Genomic DNA, 19471 nt, shown 5'->3' with positions numbered 1-19471 from the left:
CCTCTTTTTACTTTTATTATGGAAACTTTCAAGCATACAGAAAAAATAAAAAGAAGAATCTAAGTAACTCCCATGTACTTTTCATTCAAATTCAAATAGCAATATTCCACCATCCTTCACAATTGATTCCTATGTTCACCAGAGGAAAAACACTCATATAGACATAATGCCTACATTTAGTACAAGGAAAGATCACTCACCCAGCTAGGGTGATCAAGGAAGGCTATGCAGAAAGGAAAGGATTTGAGCTGAGTATAGAAGAATATATTGGATTTAATAGAAGAAAAAAGAACAGGACATTTTTGATCTAGGGAAAGGTAGAACTGAAGGTAATTCAGATCAGTTGTTACAGAAACCATTTCCTTTAAAATCTTTATTCTACTCTAAATCCAACTCTTCATTCTGAGCTGCCTGTACCACATCTCTTCTTTGCTATCAACTAATATTTCAATCCCAATCTCCTTTTTCTTCCCAAACTGGTTTGCTTTCTCAACTTTTCAATGCCTATTGGTGGTATAAATATTCTCCTAGTTTCTAAGCTCAGTAACTCAGGACCTAGCTTGGTGCCTGTGGCTCAAGCGGCTAAGGCGCCAGCCACATACACCTAAGCTGATGGGTTCGAATCCAGCCTGGGTCCACCAAACAACAATGATGGCTGCAACCAAAAAATAGCCGGGCCTTGTGGCAGGTGCCTGTGGTCCCAGCTACCTGGAAGGCAGAGACAGGAGAATTGCTTGAGCCCAGGAGCTGAAGGTTGCTGTGAGCTGTGATGCCACAGCACTCTACCCAGGGCGACAGCTTGAAGCTCTGTCTCAAAAAAAAAAAGAAAGAAAGAAACTCAGGACCTGCCTTTGACCTTGAGGAGAATTTCGGTACTCTTTTCTCTTCACTTCTACCCTCCAATGTTCAGTCAGTTCCACAGCCTGCTAACAGCTGCTCTATGTTTCTGAATTTAATCCGTTCTCTTTCTCAGGGATTCTTCCCTTCCTATTTGAATTGCAACAGTGCTGGGTAGCACATATGCCTCCAACTACCCTGCTCACTGATTAGTTCTCCCAAAATCCCATTGTCAGCAGGTCACAATGTCTTCCTGTAATGACTTATTATTAACAACTGAATCAAAATAAACTCTTGATGGTAATCTTTAAAGCCTTCGATGACCTGTCCTATATACTTCTTCTATTCCTTAAAATAGCCCCCTCTCAATGCTTGCTAACTCCAGAGGTTCTTTGTTTTTGCTTTTGAAAAACTCTCTCTCAAACTAGCCTGGTGTGCTTGGTGCCTATTGTCCCCACTACCTGGGAGGCTGAGGCAGGAGGATCTTTTGAGCTCAAAAGTTTGAGGTTGCTATGAGCTATGATGACTCCACAGCTCTCTACCCAGAGCGACAGAGGGAGACTGTCTCAACAAACAAACAAAAAGTATCTCTCATGTATCCAGTTCTTTTGGACCCCTCTCCACTAACCTTTTTACCAAACTCCTGACTCCCTTTATTCCATTCGTTTCTCCACTTAAAAATTTGGTAAAGTACCTATTACGTGGCAGGTTCTAAGCCAGATATTGGAAACACAAAAAAGCCAAGGTTCCTGCCTAGTCATTCATGAAAATTTTTTTCTTTTTTTTTTGTAGAGACAGAGTCTCACTTTACTACCCTTAGTAGAGTGCCATGATGTCACAGGACTCACAGCAACCTCCAGCTCTTGGGCTTTCGCGATTCTCCTGCCTCAGCCTCCCGAGCAGCTGGACTACAGGCGCCCGCCACAATGCCTGGCTATTTTTTGGTTGCAGTTCAGCAGGAGCTGAGTTTGAACCCGCCACCCTCGGTATATGGGGCTGGCGCCCTACTCACTGAGCCACAGGCGTCACCCTCATGAAAATTTCCTAAGCACACAACCACATGTCCTTTTTTTTTTTTTTTTTTTGTCACCCAGGCTAGAATGCCATGATGTCATAGCTCACAGCAACCTCAAACCCCTAGGTTCAAGCGATCCTCTTGCCTCAAGACTCCCAAGTAGCTGAGACTACAGGCATGCACCACAATGCCGGGCTAATTTGTCTATTTTTAGTAGAGCCAGGGTTTTAGTCTTGCTCAGGCTGGTCTCAAACTCCTGAGCTCAAGCAATCCACCCACCTTAGCCTCCCAGATTGCTAGGATTACAGGTAAGAGCCACCATTCCTGGCCCACATGTGCCTTTATAAAAACATCTCATTTCTAGGCCAGGTAAGGCAGCTCAAGCCTATAATCCTAACACTCCTAAGGTGGGCAGATTGCTTGAGCTCAGGAGTTTGAAACCAGCCTAAGCAAGAGCAACACCCTATCTCTACTAAAAACAGTAAAATTAGCTGGGCTTTGTGGCACATGTTTGTAGTCCTAGCTACTCAGGAGGCCAAGGCAGGAAGATGGCTTGAGCATAGGATTTTAAGGTTGCAGTGAGCTGCAGTGATATCACTGCACTCTATCTGGGGCAACAGAGCAAGATTCTGCTTCAAAAAAAAACAAAAAACAAAAGTTCAGGCTGGGCAAGGTGGTTCACAACTATAATCCTAGCACTTCGGAAGGCTGAAGCAAAAGGATAACTTGAAGTCAGATGTTCAAGACTAGCCTAAGCAACATAGCAAGGTCCTGTCTCTACAAAAAGTAAAAAATATAGCCAGGTGTGGTGGTGGGTGCCTATAGTCCCAGCTACTGAAGAGGCTGAGGCAGGAGAATCACTTGAGCTCAGGAGTTAGAGGTTGCAATGAGCTATGATCATGCCATTGCTCTCATGCCTGGGCAACAGAGCAAAACTATCTCCAAAAAGTAGAAAAAGACTTTTGTAGAGACAAAGTCTCACTTTGTCACCCTCGGTAGAGTGCCATGACGTCACAGCTCACAGCAACCTCCAAATTCTGGGCTTAGGCGATCCTCTTGCCTCAGCCTCCCAAGTAACTGGGATCACAGGTGCCCGCCCCAACGCCCGGCTATCTTTTGTTGCAGTTTGGCTGGGGCCGGGTTTGAACCCGCCACCCTTGGTATATGGGGCCGGCACCCTACCCACTGAGCCACAGGCACCACCCAAAAATAAAAAATATTTTTTAAAAAAATCTCTTTTCTCTAACAACTTTGCACTACACACCTTCTTATAGTTGTTCTGTCTCATATCTTACAGTTTGAAAGTTTTGTTGTTTGTTTTTTTTTGAGACAGAGTCTTAGCTAGAATGCCTTGGATAGAATGCTGTGGCATCATAGCTCACAGCAACCTCAAACTCTTGGGCTCAAGACATCCTCTTGCCTCTGCCTCCCAAGTAGCTGAGACTACAGGCACCTGCCACCACATCCAGCTAGTTTTCCTTTGTCTACTTTTAGTAGGGATGGAGGTCTCACTCTTGCTCAGGCTGGCCTTGAACTCCTGAGCTCAAGTGATCCACCCGCCTCGGCCTCCCAAAGAGCTAGGATTACAGGCATGAGCCACTGCACCCAGCCAATTTGAGAGTATCTTGAAAGTGAGACTAATATCCTATTTTTCTTCAGTATTGCTCACAAAATCTAGTATAGTATTAGGCAACTTGTAGGTGCTAAAGAAATATTTATTGAATTAGCATTAGGTACTAACTGAAGGCAATGATTGGTAAATGGATCACAGAACTTACTGTGAATGGAAAAGTAAATGTATGAACCTATACTCAAATTCTACATCGGCTGGGAAATGAGAAAATCACAGAGTTCCAAAAGCCTATGTACAATCTCCTGGACTCAGTTCAAAAGACCTTAAAACCAATAATTTGGGATGTCAGTTTGTTGTTTTCCTTTATGATATTTAACCAATGACATATATTATATTTTAACTTTAACCTTCAGCCAATAAGCAAATATCAACATTTAAAATAAACATATCCCCTGAACACCGCATTTTCATTTCTAGGAATTTATCTGGCAGAAATACTAGCACAAAGCAAAGATACACTTCTAAGGCAACACTACTGAGCTGTACACATAAAAAGGATTTAGATGTAAATATTATGTGTATTTCACAATTTTTTAAAAAAGGCATAAGGATGCTTTTTCTAAAAAAAGGCATATAAGGATGCTCATTAAATGTGAACATATGTAGTGATAAAAAAAAAAAAATGAAAACTACCTAAATGGGGTGGTGCCGGTGGCTCAAGGAGTAGGGCGCCGGCCTCATATACCAGAGGTGGTGGGTTCAAATCCAGCCCCTGGCCAAAGACTGCAAAAAAAAAAACAAACTACCTAAATGACCAATAGACAGCTGGTTATATAATAAATTATGATGCACTCTAATTTTGGACTACTCTGAAGTCAAAAAAACAATAAAGTAGTTCTACATGTGCTGTCATGGGATGACAATCTAATACAAAATGGTTAAAAACAATTTGCAGAACACATAAGAGAGTAAAAAGAATATGCAAAAAATCTCTGGTGTTCATAAAAAATGTTTGAATATAAGTGTGTGAGAATGTGGTACATCTATAGAAACATCTGGAAGAACACAAAGTATTAACAGTAGATAACTGTAGAGATAAGGATTATAAGAAAAGATCATCATTTTCTACTTTTATATTGTTTTGTTTTTTTTTTAATAAAGGATATGAATTACCCCAGTAATTTTACCAACTCTCATCCTACTTCCCTCTGCAAAACTCAGTCAGAGGATAACTTTATTTCTCCCTTTAAATTCTGGCCTTTTTCTGAGGGAATAATGCAAAGCCATCCTCCTACTGGAACCAATTTCCCTGAGAGTCAGATGCTTCTGGAAGATACTGCTGGATGTAGCAAAGTTTGTTATTAAGATAGCCACCTCCCCATGCCTTATATCAGTGATCATTCCCACAAACCTTCCCAAAATAGTCCTGTTTTGTTCTCCTCTCCCCTGCTTGTGGATGCACACAGGGTGACAGAAGCTCTAAGAAAGAAAGTATCCAATCTTATCTTAAGAGAAAACCTTGAAAATACACAGTGCACCCCAGACTAGCTACAAGTCCTGAGCCAAATTTCTCTTTCAACTGACTCAAAAAGTTGCTTTTAAATATCTCATTAGAGAAAGAGAATGACATCTAGGCAAGACAGAAAACAGATATTGCCTTCCTAACAGAGAGGGAAAGAGCAAAAATGGCTTTTCTTACCTGTCCAGAGAACGGCCAGAGAACTCCTGGCTCTGGGCCACCGGGGAAAGGTAAAGATCCATGTTTTCCTCCCCAAGTGTGCATGGAGATGATGCTGGCAGATAAACAGCTGTCCAGAGGTGCAGGGCTCGGACGTGACACACAGGATGCAGGACCTAGGAAAGCAGCCCAACACTAGTACTCTGGTAAGTCAGAGCCCTTTCCAATTCCTGTTTCTTCTTCTTCTTCTTTTTTTTTTTTTTTTTTGAGACAGAGTCTCACTATGTCACCCTCAGTAGAGTGCCACAGCTCACAGCAATCTCAAACTCCTGGGCTTAAGCGATTCTCTTGCTTTAGCCTCCCAAGTAGCTAGGACTACAGGCGCCTGCCACTACACCCAGCTATTTTTAGAGACAGGGTCTCGCTCTGGCTCAAGCTGGTCTTGAACTTGTGAGCTCAGGCAATTCACCTGCCTTGGCCTCCCACAGCACTAGGATTACAGGTGTGAGCCACCTCGCCTGGTCTGGTTCCTCTTTCTTCCCTAAGCTGCTGGGTCCACCTTCTCCCCACTGACTCAGACTCTTCTCCCAATAGCTTTCCAGGTAACACCTACAGGAAAAGGGCTCTGACTTACCATGTCTGAGCCAGGTGTATAGAGGAAGTTATGAAAGTTCTTATTGCCGGCCCGAAGGAGAGCCCACACGGAGCAGGTCCGTTTGTAGATGTTGCGCTTCTCTCGCTCACAGGGGTTGTTTGCCAGGAATGTGCCATATAGGCAGGAGTAGGTGTGCTGTACCAGTTTCACCTAGAGGGCCAAGATAGCTTGTACCTGGGGGCCTCAGGCTGGTGCGGCCCCCTGCTCTGGTCACAGGCTTTAAGACTTACCAGGAATGCTTCATTAAATTCAAACAGGCAGGGGAACTGCTTAAGCAACTGATGAACAGAATCAAGCCACTGGAGGAACACAGGACATTGTTCGTTTTGGTCCTCTGCATTCTCCTGGTGGCCACAGCGATCTCCAAACTTGTGTCCAAAATCCAGCCAGTCAGACTCCACTAACACTTGGAAGCCCTGTAAAAAAAAAAAGAAACAGTCCAAGTGTAGGCCTGTGTACTACTCCCCTGGGAAATGCCCAACACAGGAAGCAGGCAGCTTCCAAAAAACATAGGACTGAAGAACCTAGAACAGAACTCAAAGCCACCAATGTCCTCCACTGACAGATCCCCATGATAGATCCAGGGGTTCAATACCTCTCCTCCCGTACTCCTTCTGGTCTTTCCCACCCAACTTCTCTCAATACCTCCAACGTCCTGTAATATGGGTCCAGTAGTATTTTGGCCAGGGCTACTATCTGTGGTGTGCGGTCCCAGCCATCCGAGCAGTGTACCAGCACAGGCCGGCCTTCACGGTCTACTGTATTAGCCACCAGCACAGCTGCTTTCAGCATCACTGACAAATGCTGCAGCCATTTGGTACTCTCCAGTGCGGACAGCCAGCTACAGAGGAGGAGAAATCAAGTCCATCACCAACAGTCTCTCTACCACCCACGGCCAGCTGTATCCAAAAAAGTCCCCAGTGAAAGGTGAAACTAAAAGGTCCAACCCACGGCCTTTTTGGCCAAGAGTTATCTAGCAGGAAGGTAGGAAAGATAGGACCTGAGGAAGATAAGAGCTTCTTAGGATCAAGAGAGGAACTGGGAGGGGTCACATGCACATGTAGCCACTTTCTCTCCCCAGTTCTCTGAAGACTACTCATCTAAGCAAAAGGAATCCAGTGTCCTGTGACTGTGCCAAAGTGTTGGCTGAGAAATGAAAGAAGTGTTCTTGGAACTGGAGCATTGCACCCAATTCTACCCAGGTTTACTGTACCTCTAAACTTTTCATCTGCCCATCCAATCTCCCAAGGATGAGAAGTACTGGGGAGGGATGGGAAGGAAAGGATCAGATGGGAGGGATGAGGTGGGAAGGATGAGGTGGGAAGGATGAGGTGGGAGGGAGAAGCAGGGAACACTTACTTGCTAGGATCTGGCATCTGGCTACACACAGCCCGGAGGTACTGGAAGCTATTCCGGATGGCATGGATGTTGGCCATTCCCATGAACACGACCTCACAGTTGGGATAGTACTCTATAGACATGAGAGGAGAGTGGAATATAAGAGTACATCCTGCAAACGGGCATCCAGGACAGAAGTGGCTCTGCTGGACAAAGCTTCCCTGCAAGACAGAACACTGTAGGACAGGAACTAAATACACTCTTGAAATCTGAATCGCATTTTTATCTCTGGATACTCAAGTGCCATAAACTAGTAATAGTAACAGTAAACTAACAATTGATGATAGTAGTACTAAGAATGATAATATATAATAAATTCTCAATAAAGAATAGCTGCTCTGTACCAGTAATTTTATATATGCAACCTCTAATCAACTGGACAATTTTGCAAGGTATGTATCATCTCCCTTTGATAGATGAGAAAATAAAGCTTAGACAGATAAGTGACTTAAGCATAGTCACACTAATAAGTGGCAAAGTCTTGATTCAAAGCTAGGTTTGTTTCTTTCCACTACACAAGCTGCCCCCAACCCCCTCCTCACCAAAGCCAAGCAGAGCCAGGCTGGCTACAGACAGTGGAATAGCAGTAATACCTTCACATTCACAGCCTCCACCCTTGGCCCGGTTAGCCACCGCTGCTGTGTAGGATCGTGCATCCAGGATCAGCAGCTTCTGGGGGGCTGCTGTGCTCTCCACCCCGGAGCATGCAGTCAGAGAGGAATCTACACAGTAAGAAGACCCTGGGTCAGCCAGCTACCCAGCCTCATTCTGGCCCTGTGGAACTCCCTCTAAGAAGAGAAGGACATGCCACTGGAGACCCCTCACACTTCCTTAAAAGGCAGGGCCCCAGGCACCCTGTGTATTGTCACCTTCTTCCCATCTTCTCACTGGGGACTCCCTGGGAGCCAATAAGGCCAGGGAGGGGGCCTATTCCCTGGGAGACTAGCACCATCCACACGTTACCGAAGTCAGTGTCACACGCCTCGCTGGTATCATTATTCCCGATGCTGAGGGACACCCCAGTGGCCTTTGTCCCCGGGTCCAGGGCACAGGCTTTAGCAATGGATGTGACTAGGTACTCATCATCAGCATTGCGCCAGCCCCACCAGCTGATCTCAGGCTGGCTGCAGCGGGCAATGGCAGCTCCATTTCGCAAGTGTCTGAAAAAACAGAAAAAACTGTAATGCCCTTGGCGTTCAAAGACTCTGAGGCCTACCCTCAGGGGGCCAGATCAAGGTCTCCAGAGACAACAAGGACTACCAACTCATCCAGGCCATGATATAACAACCAAAAGCCCCTACATCTCTAGAAGGCTTTATAGTCTACAAAGTGCTATCACACACATTTTCGTAACTGGGCTTTGTATTCCCAAGGTGACCTTGACTTATCAAATCTGCACAGCACCTGCTCAGGTATAGACACCAGCAGGAGAACAAGGCCAGAGCCAAGAACACAAAAAAAATCTAAACCTCAGGGTTACTACCTGTCTCACTCTATTTTAGCTATAATCTTCCTGTGTAGGGGCTAGCAGACATTTTCAGTAAGGAACCAAACAATAAATTTTCAGCCTTGTAGGTCACAACCACTTCTGCTGTGTATTTTCTTTGTTTTTTAAAATAACCTTTTAAAAATGTAAAACCCATTCATAGCTCATAGGCTATAGTCCAAATTTGGTCTGCAGACCAGTTTGCCAAGCTCTGTACTAATGCAATGTTTTATATGCAACATATATCTCCCACTAAAAAAGGGGAAAAGTGACTAAACACCCCAAAAGCTTAGGCAGCTTTTCTTTGAATATTTCAAACACTTCCCCACAGTCAACTAGCCTGCTGAAAACCAATTGTGACTCTTACTGCATAAAAGACAGCCTGCCTATTTCCTGTTCTCCCCTCACCTGTACACAACTACAGGGATCCGCTTCCAGGAGCGGAAGGAAGCCACATTCTCCAGCTCTTTATCTGTGATCCACACAGGAACCAGCAGCTTCTGGGGGTAACTGGGGCACAATCTGAGAAGAGATCAGATGGGGTCACCAAACTGGGTCTAAGACATGTGATAACAAGACCCCAGCGGGTGGTTTGTGGGAAGGGACCAGGAAGAGAGACCCAGGAGCGGTGCCCACTATGCAAATGTGGAAGAGGTTTGGGTCTGGATTGGTGTTTTGGTCCTCCACCCCTGCTCTCTCACTTGTAGTTGCTGTTGATATGTGAGACTCTCCAGACATTCTGCAGGTCAAAGCCCATTCTCGTGAGCTCCGCCTCCTGCCGACATCGTATGTGCTCCCCTGAAACACAGTCCCCATGATTGTTAGCCTACCACAGCACCAAGGTCCCAAGGGGTGGAGGAGGAATAAGAACCAAGAGACAAGAAGCAATCTTCCAAAGAAAATAACCTGGCCTCACCTGGCTGACACAGGTGGGTATGCTGGTCCTCCTCAGTCAGCCCCAGGCACCAGGCATGGTACGCAAAGGCAAAGAGATCCTCAGGCTTGGCAGGTCTTGCTGTGGCCCGGCTAAGCCGTGAGAGCCACTCTTGGCACTGCTTGAAAGTGGAGAAGTGGCACCTGCCAGGCAAGAAACCACAGGCCTGGGTGAGGTAAGGAATAGGTGGCCATAAGGGTCAAAAACCTGGCCACGGGGGCGGCGCCTGTGGCTCAGTGAGTAGAGCGCCAGCCCCATATACCAAGGGTGGCAGGTTCAAACCCAGCCCCGGCCAAACTGCAACCAAAAAATAGCCGGGCGTTGTGGCGGGCGCCTGTAGTCCCAGCTGCTCGGGAGGCTGAGGCAAGAGAATCGCGTAAGCCCAAGAGCTAGAGATTGCTGTGAGTCCTGTGACATCATGGCACTCTACCAAGGGCAGTAAAGTGAAACTTTGTCTCCACAAAAAAAATAATAAATAAATAAATTTAAAAAAAAAATCCTGGCCGCAGGAAGACTGTAAAGGAGACTGTGAAACAGGAGGTGAGGCAATGGGGATCCTGCAGGGAACCAGGGACACTGGCCAACAACCAAGAGAAGTCATCTCTTGTGATAATTCTATTCCCAAGAACTCCTGTGTTTGAGACATACTTATCCCCTCTAATGGGCCCACCACTTCTTATATCAAACCTAAACACTACCAGATGGCCCTGAATGTCTGCACTCCTTGACCCTAACCTATCGAACCAAAGTTACCTCTCATGATTCCCTAACACAGACCCTCTGCTTCAGGCAGGAAGTCCTGCTTATGTTATTCCCATAGCCTTATTTTCCTTCTGTTTGCTAATCTCTCCTCTCTGCCTAGCCACATCCTACTAACACTTTGAGGACAGTTTGAGACCCACCTCTTCCCCGAACTCTTCCTAGCTTACTCCATCCCACAGATACATTGACTCTTTTCTTTTCATTTTTTTTTTTGTTGTTGTTGTTGCAGTTGTCATTGCTGTTTTAGAGGGCCAGGGCCGTGTTTGAACCTGCCACCCTCGGTATATGGGGCCGGCACCCTACCCACTGAGCCACAGGTGCCATACATTGACACTTTTCTTTTTTCTTTTTTACTTTTTTTGGAGACAGGGTCTCACTCTGTTGCCCAGGTTAGGATGCAATGCCATGATCCCAGCTCACAGCAACCTTAAATTCCTGAGCTTCAGCAATCTTCCTGCCTCAGCCTTCCTAGTAAATGGGACTAGAGGCCCACATCACCATGCCTGGCTCATCTTTTAATTTTTTGTTGAGATGGGGGTCTTGCTCTTGCTCAAGTTAGTCTGGAACTCCTGGCCTCAAGCAATCCTTCCACCTTAGCCTCCCAGAGGGCTAGGATTACAGGTATGAACCACTACATCTGGCCTGACATATTGATTCTTAATGTGCTTGGGATATTCAGCAATAAATTTTTCCATAGCACATTGCCACATATTAAGTCTTTGTTCAGCAACTAAACTTCAGCCTCCGTGAAGGGAAGGGCAATATAGATTCTTCTTCTGAATCCCCCACAGACCTTAGCACATGGCTCTATCTAAACTGGGCATCCTTATGATAATCCTTAGGGTCATCCCAGGCTCCTCTTTCTCTCATATCCAGTCTGTCAGCAAATCTCTACCTTCAAAATATACTCAGAATTAACCACTTCTCGCCATTTTGACTGTTACCACCCTAGACAGGCTACCACAACCTCTCCCCTGGTCAACTGCAATAGCTTCCCAACTAGTCTCCAGCTTCTGCCTTTGTGCTTGCTCCCGATCTCTTCTATCTATTTTTATTAGAGCAACAAGAGTGATTCTTTAAAACGTGAAGCAGATCATGTCACTCCTTTCCCTAAAATTAAAAGCCAGTCATTATGACTACCAGTATGACACCCCCTCTTTGCTCTCATGCCTTATGACCCTTACCCATGTCAACACACCCCAGCAACACCAGCTGCCTTGCTATTCTTCTAATCTGTAGACACAGATACATATTCATTTCAGGGCTTTCATACTTTCTGTTCCCTCTGTCTGGAACTCTTCCTCCAAGTGGCCACAGGTCATTATCTTCAGGTCTTGACTCAAATGTCACCTTTTAGGTCCAGCTTCTCTGATCACTTTTATTTCCCCCACAATATTCACCTCCATAGCACTCCATATCCCCTCTCCCTGCCTTACGTTTTTCCTTTCCACTTATCATTTCACATATTTATTATTTACTGTTGGTTTCTCTCCACTGGAATATAAGCTCCATGAGGGCTGAAAGTTGTGTCTGTTGTTCCCTGCTTACAACAGTCTGGCATAAATAGGGTGGGGTACTCAATAAATACCTGTTAAGCAAATAAATAAATGAACCAACAATAATGTAGGTACCTTATGCCAGATATTATCCTAGGTGCTTTCATATGCATTATCTCATTCAATCCTTATAATGACTCCATGAACTAAGCATTATACCCATTTTTCAGGTCAAGATACTATACGTTGATAAATTGACCTCCCAACGCAGAATAGGGTTTTCACCTTTTTCTCCAAATGGGGAAAGTAAGACACAGTATCTTTTCTCTCCTGCACCAGCGAGACCCTGTAGCAGAGAAGTCTGGACAACACTGGGATCAGGGGACTTGAGTGAGGCCCTATTGTTCTCACCTCACCACTTTGGAGTCCTTGCAGGCAATGTGCAACTGGAACATATCACGGCTCTCCACACTGTCAATCATCCGGAGGGGGACCTTCAAAGGAAAGGCAAACTGAAGCTCAGAGCCCCCACCCCCACCCCTTCCATGTGGCACCACTCCTAAGTCCCACCCCAGACCAGGTACTAATATATCAATAGCAGGAAGGAACCAGCATTTACTGAGGGCCTGTTAAGTGCCTGGTAACTGTGCTGGGTCCTTTACAAATGTGACCCCAAACAATAATCACAATTACCCTGCAAACCAGGTATTTTCACCTCATATTAAGGAGAAAAAAAACCAAGCCTCAAGTGACTTGACCAAGGTCACACAGCTGGTAAGAGGCAGTACAGTAAAAGAGCCCAGGTTTGCCTGATTCCAAAGCCTATACTCTTCCAACAATGCCACTGTGCCCCTTAGATGAGCCATCAATAGACTAATGAGAAGACACAAGAGGGGAAGGGACAATGAACCAGTAATAGAAAGACAGATCTATAGTTGGGAGAACGAGGCAAGAAAACACAAGGCCAGTGAAAAAGAGAAAGGAATACCTTTATTGGAGACATGATCAGAGAGCACACTGAAACAATCCTACTTTGAAACTCACAGGGATTCTAACTTAGGTATGGGAGAACAACACAGAAACTCACGTTGATGACAGAGTCCTTGAATTTGATATGCAGCCGGTAGTTAGAGATGGCAATGAGGGCATCGGCTGCCCGGCCCAGGAACTCCACTCCCTCACCCTGCAATACTGTGAAGGGTACCTGCCAAAGGCCAGAGGAACCCTCAGTCCAAAAGTAAATCGCCCCCTCGTTCTCCTGCACAGCCCCTGCTCTGTGGGATCCCCTCTGGGAAAGGTGGACCAAGACAGGAGAGAAGAATCCTCTCCATGGTAACAGCACTAGGCAACAACTGTATAGGAAAGTTGTCTTTCCTTCCCCGGGGCCAAAGACTCCATAATATACATGCAGACAGACCCCCCTCTCCCTCTAGAGACCAGAGAGCAGGAAGGCAGAGCTCCAGTATTAGATTCCCTTGAAGATTTTTTTTTTGGTGGGGGTGGAGGTGTTTTGGGCAGGGACCACCCACCCTGGGCCCCACATTCCTCCTTACCTGAAGATTCTCCTCTTCCTTCACTAGTTCCTTGGGGGGGAACAGGTCCTTGGCTTGGATGTACTCCAGGCTGGGGGGCCCCTCCTCACCCTATAGGAAGGCCATAGTCCTAAGTCACCAGGCACTACTTGGCATACCAGGCTCATTCTGCTCCCATCCCTCACCAATAAATCTACAGAAACACCTCACATATACTTTTCATTTTTAGAGACAGGGTCTCACTTTATCACTGAGGCTGGAATGCGGTGGTGCAATCACAGCTCACTACAACCTCAAATTTCTGGGCTCAAGCAACCCTGATTTGGCCTCCTGAGCAGCTAGGACTACAGACAGGCACCACCATGCAAGGCTAATTTTTTTTTTTTTTTTTTACTTTTTTCAGAGGTAGGGTCTTGTTACATTGCCCAGGCTTGTCTCAAACCCCACATATACGTCACAAGGTTCTGGTCACCAGAAAGGGGAAAAGAGACCTGACTTGGCTGGAGGCAGGGAAGGGTGCAATGGAAGGGTTTCTCAAGCCTATGACCTAAGTAAAGAGAGAGGGCCAAGGAGGAACTGGGAATCTGCACTCTTCAAAGAGGGACTCTCCTGAAGAATAATAATTTTAAAAATGGAAGAGGAGAGGAAACTAAAGAAAAGCAGACTAATGTAAGGGTAAGACAAGAGCAGGGATAGAAGTGTTGTCCTGAGGAAAAAGAGCCAGGGGACCAGGCGTGACAGCTGGTTATAGAGAAAGGAGGGAAATCCGGCACCTGCCATCAATGAAGCTTCAATCTGATGGGTGAAGGAGACAAAGAGGAGTGGGTGGGGGGATTCAGTCCCATGCCTCTAGAGGGCCTTCAGAGACGTTTCAAAAGGAGGATGTATTTTGGAGCTGGGCTTATCTTTCTGTTAGGCCCACACTGCTAACAAGCCCCCATTACCTGCCAAGTATCCTGCCCCACCTGCTGTTCTGAGGGGAATTCCTAAAGAATACCCAGGGCAAGCAGAAGTAACTCCCTCCTAACCACCAGGGAAGGAAGAAGAGGGGATCCACATGCCTCCAAGGAACCAGGAGATCCAAGGACAGCCAGGGGAGAGTGAGAGGAGGCCTGGCAGACACCCACGGGGCGGGCGGGGGACATCTGAGAGGACAGATGGGGGAAGCTGGGAAGCAGCGTTAGCCAGGGAGGAGGAGTAGGAATGATGCAGAGGTAGGGAGCCCTGCAGAGGCAGGGAAGATGGAGAAAAGAGAGGCTGTCTGAGGGACAGTGAAGGAGAACAGACTGGCATGTCAGGTGAGGGACGGAATGGTGGAAGGGAGTAGGGATTGAAGCCCAGGAGACAGCTCACAGACATCCAATGCTCCCCGACCAGCCCCCACAGCCTACTAGCCACATCCCACATCCCCAAGCAAGGATGCAGCGGGTGGGACCAAGATGGAGAGGCGGAGGTAAAGGGATGTACCCCTGCAGGGCGGGGCCTAGGGATCTGCAGTCAAGGGCAGTCGCTGCGGGGCTATGATGGGCCACAGAATTTCCATCCCAGGCTGTCGACAACCCCCAGCACCCAGGAGATCGAAGCAAGTCCAAGAAAGAAAAGGGTTAACCTCCCTCTCCTGCCTCCAAACGTTCGTGGCTGGGCTTGGGGACCTGGGGAGGGGGTTGGGCTGAAATTTGGTATCTCAAGGGCTGGTCCTAGACGCCGCGCAGGGTGCAGCAACCGTTGGGCCCGCTGGTACCCTGCAGGCGGGGTTGGCACTTACGAAGCAGCTAAGCATGGAGCAGGAGACGCGGGCGGTCAGGCTCATGGTCGCGGGCGATCTGGGCCAGCGCACATGTCCCCGGAGCCGCTGCGCTGCCCGCCAGCACCGGGCGCCCGCCGCATCCCGGCTGCGGGGCCCGCCAGGTGCAGCTACGACGGCGGCCAGGAGTCGAGCGCGCTAGTGGCGGGGCCTCGGCGCAGCTACCTCGCGCCTCTCCTCTCCTCTCCACAATGGAGCGGGCCCAGCTCCGCCCTTCGGCACGAGCGCGGAAGGGAGGGGAGCCAGCAGAGGGGAGAGCCCGAGGCCGCGGCTGGAAGGCGGAGGCAGGGGCGGGAAGGGAGGCAGGGGCGGGGAGGTTCTGAGGGGCCCCGCCTACAAGTCCAAGCTCCTCCCTCCCCGCAGCCCCCGGGCGGCGCAGAAGAGCATCCTCGGGGACATCTAGGGGCTTTCGGGAGTCACGGCTGTGGGACCTCTCTCAGACCGCATGGGAACAGAAAGCAAGACCGCCTACATCTTTTCATTTCCCTCTTTCCAGGTGAGCCACCCTCCCCCAGTCTCACACAACCATCCCTATGCCCTCCCTTCATCTGAGTTCCCCCCACACCTACTCTGCATCCCAAGTTGGAAATAACCTATCTCCACCTCATGCCCTTTCCAGTTTCACTCTTCCTCCTGACTCTCCAAAACCACTACCTACCATACCCCTGCCCATTAAGTGTCCTTTAATCCCCTGATTTCACTAAACCCTTTTTGACTCTTAGAATGGATACTAGCCTGGTTAGTCGTTACACACTCCTAAAAGGGAAATCCTCTGAGTTTTTTCTTCCCAAACCCCTGACCAACTCTCCTCCTTCTTAGGGGAGAAAGATTGTCTTAATCTGGGAAAGAGAAGAGCTGGAAGTATGGATCACAGAAGCTATACAAAAACAAAACTTGAAACCCAGGGGTGGGCAGGCGGGAAGTTGGGTAGAGGGCTAAGGAATAAGAAGCAAAGATAAGGGGATCAAAATGTCACCTAGAGTCCCAGATAAAGCTGGCTGGACCCCCAAACTTCCTGTGCTTGGTAACTTTCAGAAACCAGGGCTTTTGCTTTATTTTGGGAGAGGGGAGAAATGAGAGAAAACATAACTTTTCATTAAGCATCTAGCATGAGCCAGGCAGTTTCAAACATCATCTCACTAAAACCATTGAACTCCCCCTTTGAAGTAAGCCTTCTCTTGTTTTACTGGTGAGACTCCAGCTTAGAGAGAAAGTATGCACTTTACCTAAGTGGTGGTGCTCGCATTTGAAATTACATAAGGCTAGCTCTGAAGCCCATGCTCTTTTCAGGGTGTCCCTGAAGAGAAAAAGAGAGGACTGTGGCCTTCCTACAGACTGAGGAGGGGCCCCCCAGCCTGGAGTACTTCCAAGCCAGTTGGTGGGGGTCAAGACCAGCAGGGTTTCTGAGAAGGGAATGAACTAATACAGTACACACCATACATCCACATGTCTGTGGAAGAAAGGGAGGAAATCCTATGATCAATTGAATTCTTTAACCTGTCGTTAAGCATAGAGGACACCTGAAAGAAACTGAAGAGATGCAGCCAGGTTAAGGGTCTGGTCTGAGCCAGGGCCTGAATCTCTCTACTCCTTTCTTAGCTCACTGCTTCTTCCTCCTACGTTTCAAGAGTTAAGGGGTTCCCTGAACTTGGGGTGAGAGAAAGGCAGTTTACAGGTTAATGGAAAATTTACAGGATCATTATAAAAACACCTCTATTGATATCCTGAGCATTCTGAAGATGGTATCTTGGTAGATATTCAGTCAGCTGCTGCCAGCATTGGCTTAACAGACGCAGCACCTTGGAGCTGGAGAAACCCCCACAGTTTTTGTGGAGTTACTGCTGGTATAACACCTACAATATTCAAAGGACCCACTATAAGTTCAGGATCCTGAGATAAAGAACCCCTGCCTTTTTAGACCAGAACACAGTGATTCTTCCATTCTTCCAGAGACACTCCCCCACCCCCCAAAAAAACCCCAAGAGGATTGCTGTTATGAAGATCTAAGAGAGCCAGTGGTGTGTAGGAAGTGTGAGGAAGGTGTGGCATAGCACATGCAGAAAAAAGGCTTCTAGAGGCTCCTAGTGCTGTATGCTGGCTGACGTTTTGCAATCAAAAGAAACTATTTTATCTCCAGGGCAGACAAACCAGTTTAGGAGCTGAACAGAGTAGGCTGAAGCTCAAGAGGTGAGGCAGCTTCACTGAGAAAGGCACAAAGATTACAGAAATATACATTGGTCTAGGAAAGGGAGAGTACTCACCATTCTACCGTGGTGAGGGTCCTGGCTGCCTGCTTCTCACTATAAGGAGACAGAGGAACATAAGAGTAAAGAACACCATTTTCATCACCATGGAATCAACAAATACCACACATCTACCCTGAACTTCTCTACAGCTCTTATTCTCCTCTATCACAGAGAATCCAATCTCTCCCACAAGTCACCAGGCCAGAGAGAGGCAATGGGAGCTATGTGGGGAGAAAGCAACAAGTGATCCTGCAGGGCATGAAGTCAGCCATAAAGTTCTAAAGCAGGAATGAGTGTCATCCAAGAGTATTCGGCAAAACTTAAGAGTCCTGATTCCCAGACTCAGAAGAAGTAGAACACGTCAAACCCTGTTCTTTGTGTGAAAGCAGAACTGCCAACACTGAAGAGACAAAGGCTACCCAACTGGAACTCATTTTTGGCCCTGTTTGGGGGCCTGAATCCACAGGAATGCTCTGTCAGTCTCTGAGTCTGGGAGTAGCACCCACCTGAACTTTTTACTGGGGGCAGAGTCCAGAGGACAAGAGGGAGGGGACCACAACCTGTGATCAGAGGGCAGCAAGGCTGGACAGGTCTTGATGAGCGTGCTTGACACCAAGTGGGGCAGAGGTTATGGGGAGGAGCCCGCACAACAGGAACATAATCAGCCATCCTAGGCCTTTTTGTCAGAATCTTTCAAATGAGCCCAAATAAAAGATTTCAGGATGCAGCCTCCTAGGACCACTTAGGGAGCTAGGCCCAGGTTTCACTGACACTTTCCTTCATGCCTGCTACGCTCAGGAGCAGTGCATAAGAGTCCTTCATCTGTGGTCCCACATGCCTCCCTGTTCACAGTACCCTCTTCCCCAAGCCACCCTCCCTCAAGGGGGAGCCCGCAAGAAGCAAGACAGAGGTGCTGCCTCACCGCTCACTGGCACGCAGCCCCAGGAAAACGGAGGAAAGGAAGGACAAAGACCAGTCCTGGGAAGCCCAGAGTTTCCGGACCTAAGATCTGATCGGTGGGGGTGGGGAGGGGTGGGCAGAAGGGGCGGGCCAGGCTGACAGGGGAGCCCAGGTGCCCAGGTTCTAGGGGTGGAGCGTAAAGACTCGGAGGCGGAGCCCCAAATGACAGAAGGCGGGACTCGGGAAAGCTGGTGGGGGCCGGGTAAGATGCAGTCGTTGAGGTTCCCAGGCTGGCAGTACACGGGGCACAGTGACTCACCCAGGCGGCGTCCGCCCGACCCTCCAAGGCCGCGCTCTCGCCACTTCCGTCTCCCGCAGCGGCTGAAACCGCGCAGCCCCGACCCCACCACGGTGCCCTTCTCCTCAGCCAATCGTTTTTCTGGCCTGTGCCCGCCCTGGCCAATGGCCACACCAAGTCCCGCCCTACCTCTCACCACGCAGCCACCGCCCTCACTCTCCATACCGTTCATTAGTCGAATAGGGCAGACGCCCTCCCAACCTTTAGCCTATCGGATGCCAGAAGACGAGTCTGTCTCTGGAAAAAGGAGGTGCAACGCGTGGGGAGGAGACGCGACCAATGGGAAATCACAGCGCGTCCCTGCGGTAGCCAATGGGAGCAGTAAACAGGGGATGACTGGATACGGCTCCAGGGGACCGGAAGTGGGGGCGGCCTGTCGCTTAATGGTAGCGCAATTGGAGGCGGGGCATTGTAGGGGCGCAAGACTTACAGCTACTTCCTGTGATTCGCTGCGGTCATCCTGTCTCAAAGGCACCATGGGAGAAAAACCTGCAGGCCAGGGAAGGGCAGAGGGCTGGGTATGGAGCGCGGTCTCGGTTTTCTTCAACTGGCGACCCAGAGATTTCCCTTTTTCTGTATCTTAACAGGTTCCTTCAACCCGCTCTTTTTATCTATCGGCGAACGACCCTGCCGTTCTTTATGACCTGCGCTGTGCCGCCAGTTCTGAATAAAAATTTCCTGTCCGAGAGATAGGACCTGGACTGAAACTGCTACTAGCTAGTTGAAGTCTCCTGATCTGTAAAGGGAGGGGGAAACAGGATGCTCTCAAGGACTTGGTTCGTCACCCCTCCCTCTCT

At 48.1% G+C, this 19471-nt stretch overlaps 2 protein-coding genes across 8 annotated transcripts in view; one reads left to right on the top strand and one right to left on the bottom strand.

The window, feature by feature from the left end:
• Positions 1 to 18757, bottom strand: part of MTMR4 (myotubularin related protein 4) — a 27362-nt gene extending 8605 nt beyond the window's left edge. The window contains exons 1-15 of one of the 6 annotated variants that reach the window (XM_053569104.1): positions 18636 to 18757; positions 17432 to 17470; positions 13388 to 13477; positions 12922 to 13038; positions 12246 to 12328; positions 9559 to 9719; positions 9344 to 9440; positions 9051 to 9164; positions 8120 to 8316; positions 7750 to 7878; positions 7118 to 7229; positions 6404 to 6599; positions 5989 to 6174; positions 5738 to 5908; positions 5125 to 5279 (exon numbers count right to left, since the gene is read on the bottom strand). In XM_053569104.1, the coding sequence (XP_053425079.1) occupies positions 5125 to 5279; positions 5738 to 5908; positions 5989 to 6174; positions 6404 to 6599; positions 7118 to 7229; positions 7750 to 7878; positions 8120 to 8316; positions 9051 to 9164; positions 9344 to 9440; positions 9559 to 9719; positions 12246 to 12328; positions 12922 to 13038; positions 13388 to 13477; positions 17432 to 17434 (1811 nt within the window). In that variant the 5' untranslated portion in view covers positions 17435 to 17470; positions 18636 to 18757. Of the gene's footprint in view, positions 1 to 5124; positions 5280 to 5737; positions 5909 to 5988; positions 6175 to 6403; positions 6600 to 7117; positions 7230 to 7749; positions 7879 to 8119; positions 8317 to 9050; positions 9165 to 9343; positions 9441 to 9558; positions 9720 to 12245; positions 12329 to 12921; positions 13039 to 13387; positions 13478 to 15131; positions 15391 to 16881; positions 17024 to 17431; positions 17905 to 18635 lie in introns of those variants that run through there. The other 5 variants (XM_053569106.1, XM_053569103.1, XM_053569107.1 and 2 more) reach the window with 5 other exon arrangements.
• Positions 15204 to 19471, top strand: LOC128570147 (uncharacterized). Of its 2 annotated transcripts, none has more exons than XM_053569121.1 (2): positions 15204 to 15666; positions 19262 to 19471. In XM_053569121.1, the coding sequence occupies exons 1-2, from the start codon at positions 15204 to 15206 to the stop codon at positions 19315 to 19317; spliced, it is 519 nt and encodes a 172-aa protein (XP_053425096.1). In that variant the 3' UTR covers positions 19318 to 19471. The 2 variants fall into 2 exon arrangements, with proteins under 2 accessions (XP_053425096.1, XP_053425097.1); XM_053569122.1 differs by lacking the exon at positions 19262 to 19471 and adding an exon at positions 15990 to 16873.

The sequence above is a fragment of the Nycticebus coucang genome, chromosome 18 (genome assembly GCF_027406575.1).
Source record: "Nycticebus coucang isolate mNycCou1 chromosome 18, mNycCou1.pri, whole genome shotgun sequence".
Classification (NCBI taxonomy): domain Eukaryota; kingdom Metazoa; phylum Chordata; class Mammalia; order Primates; family Lorisidae; genus Nycticebus; species Nycticebus coucang.
The sequence above is the reverse complement of the archived record's forward strand: the minus strand, read 5'-3'. Positions and strand labels throughout refer to the sequence as shown.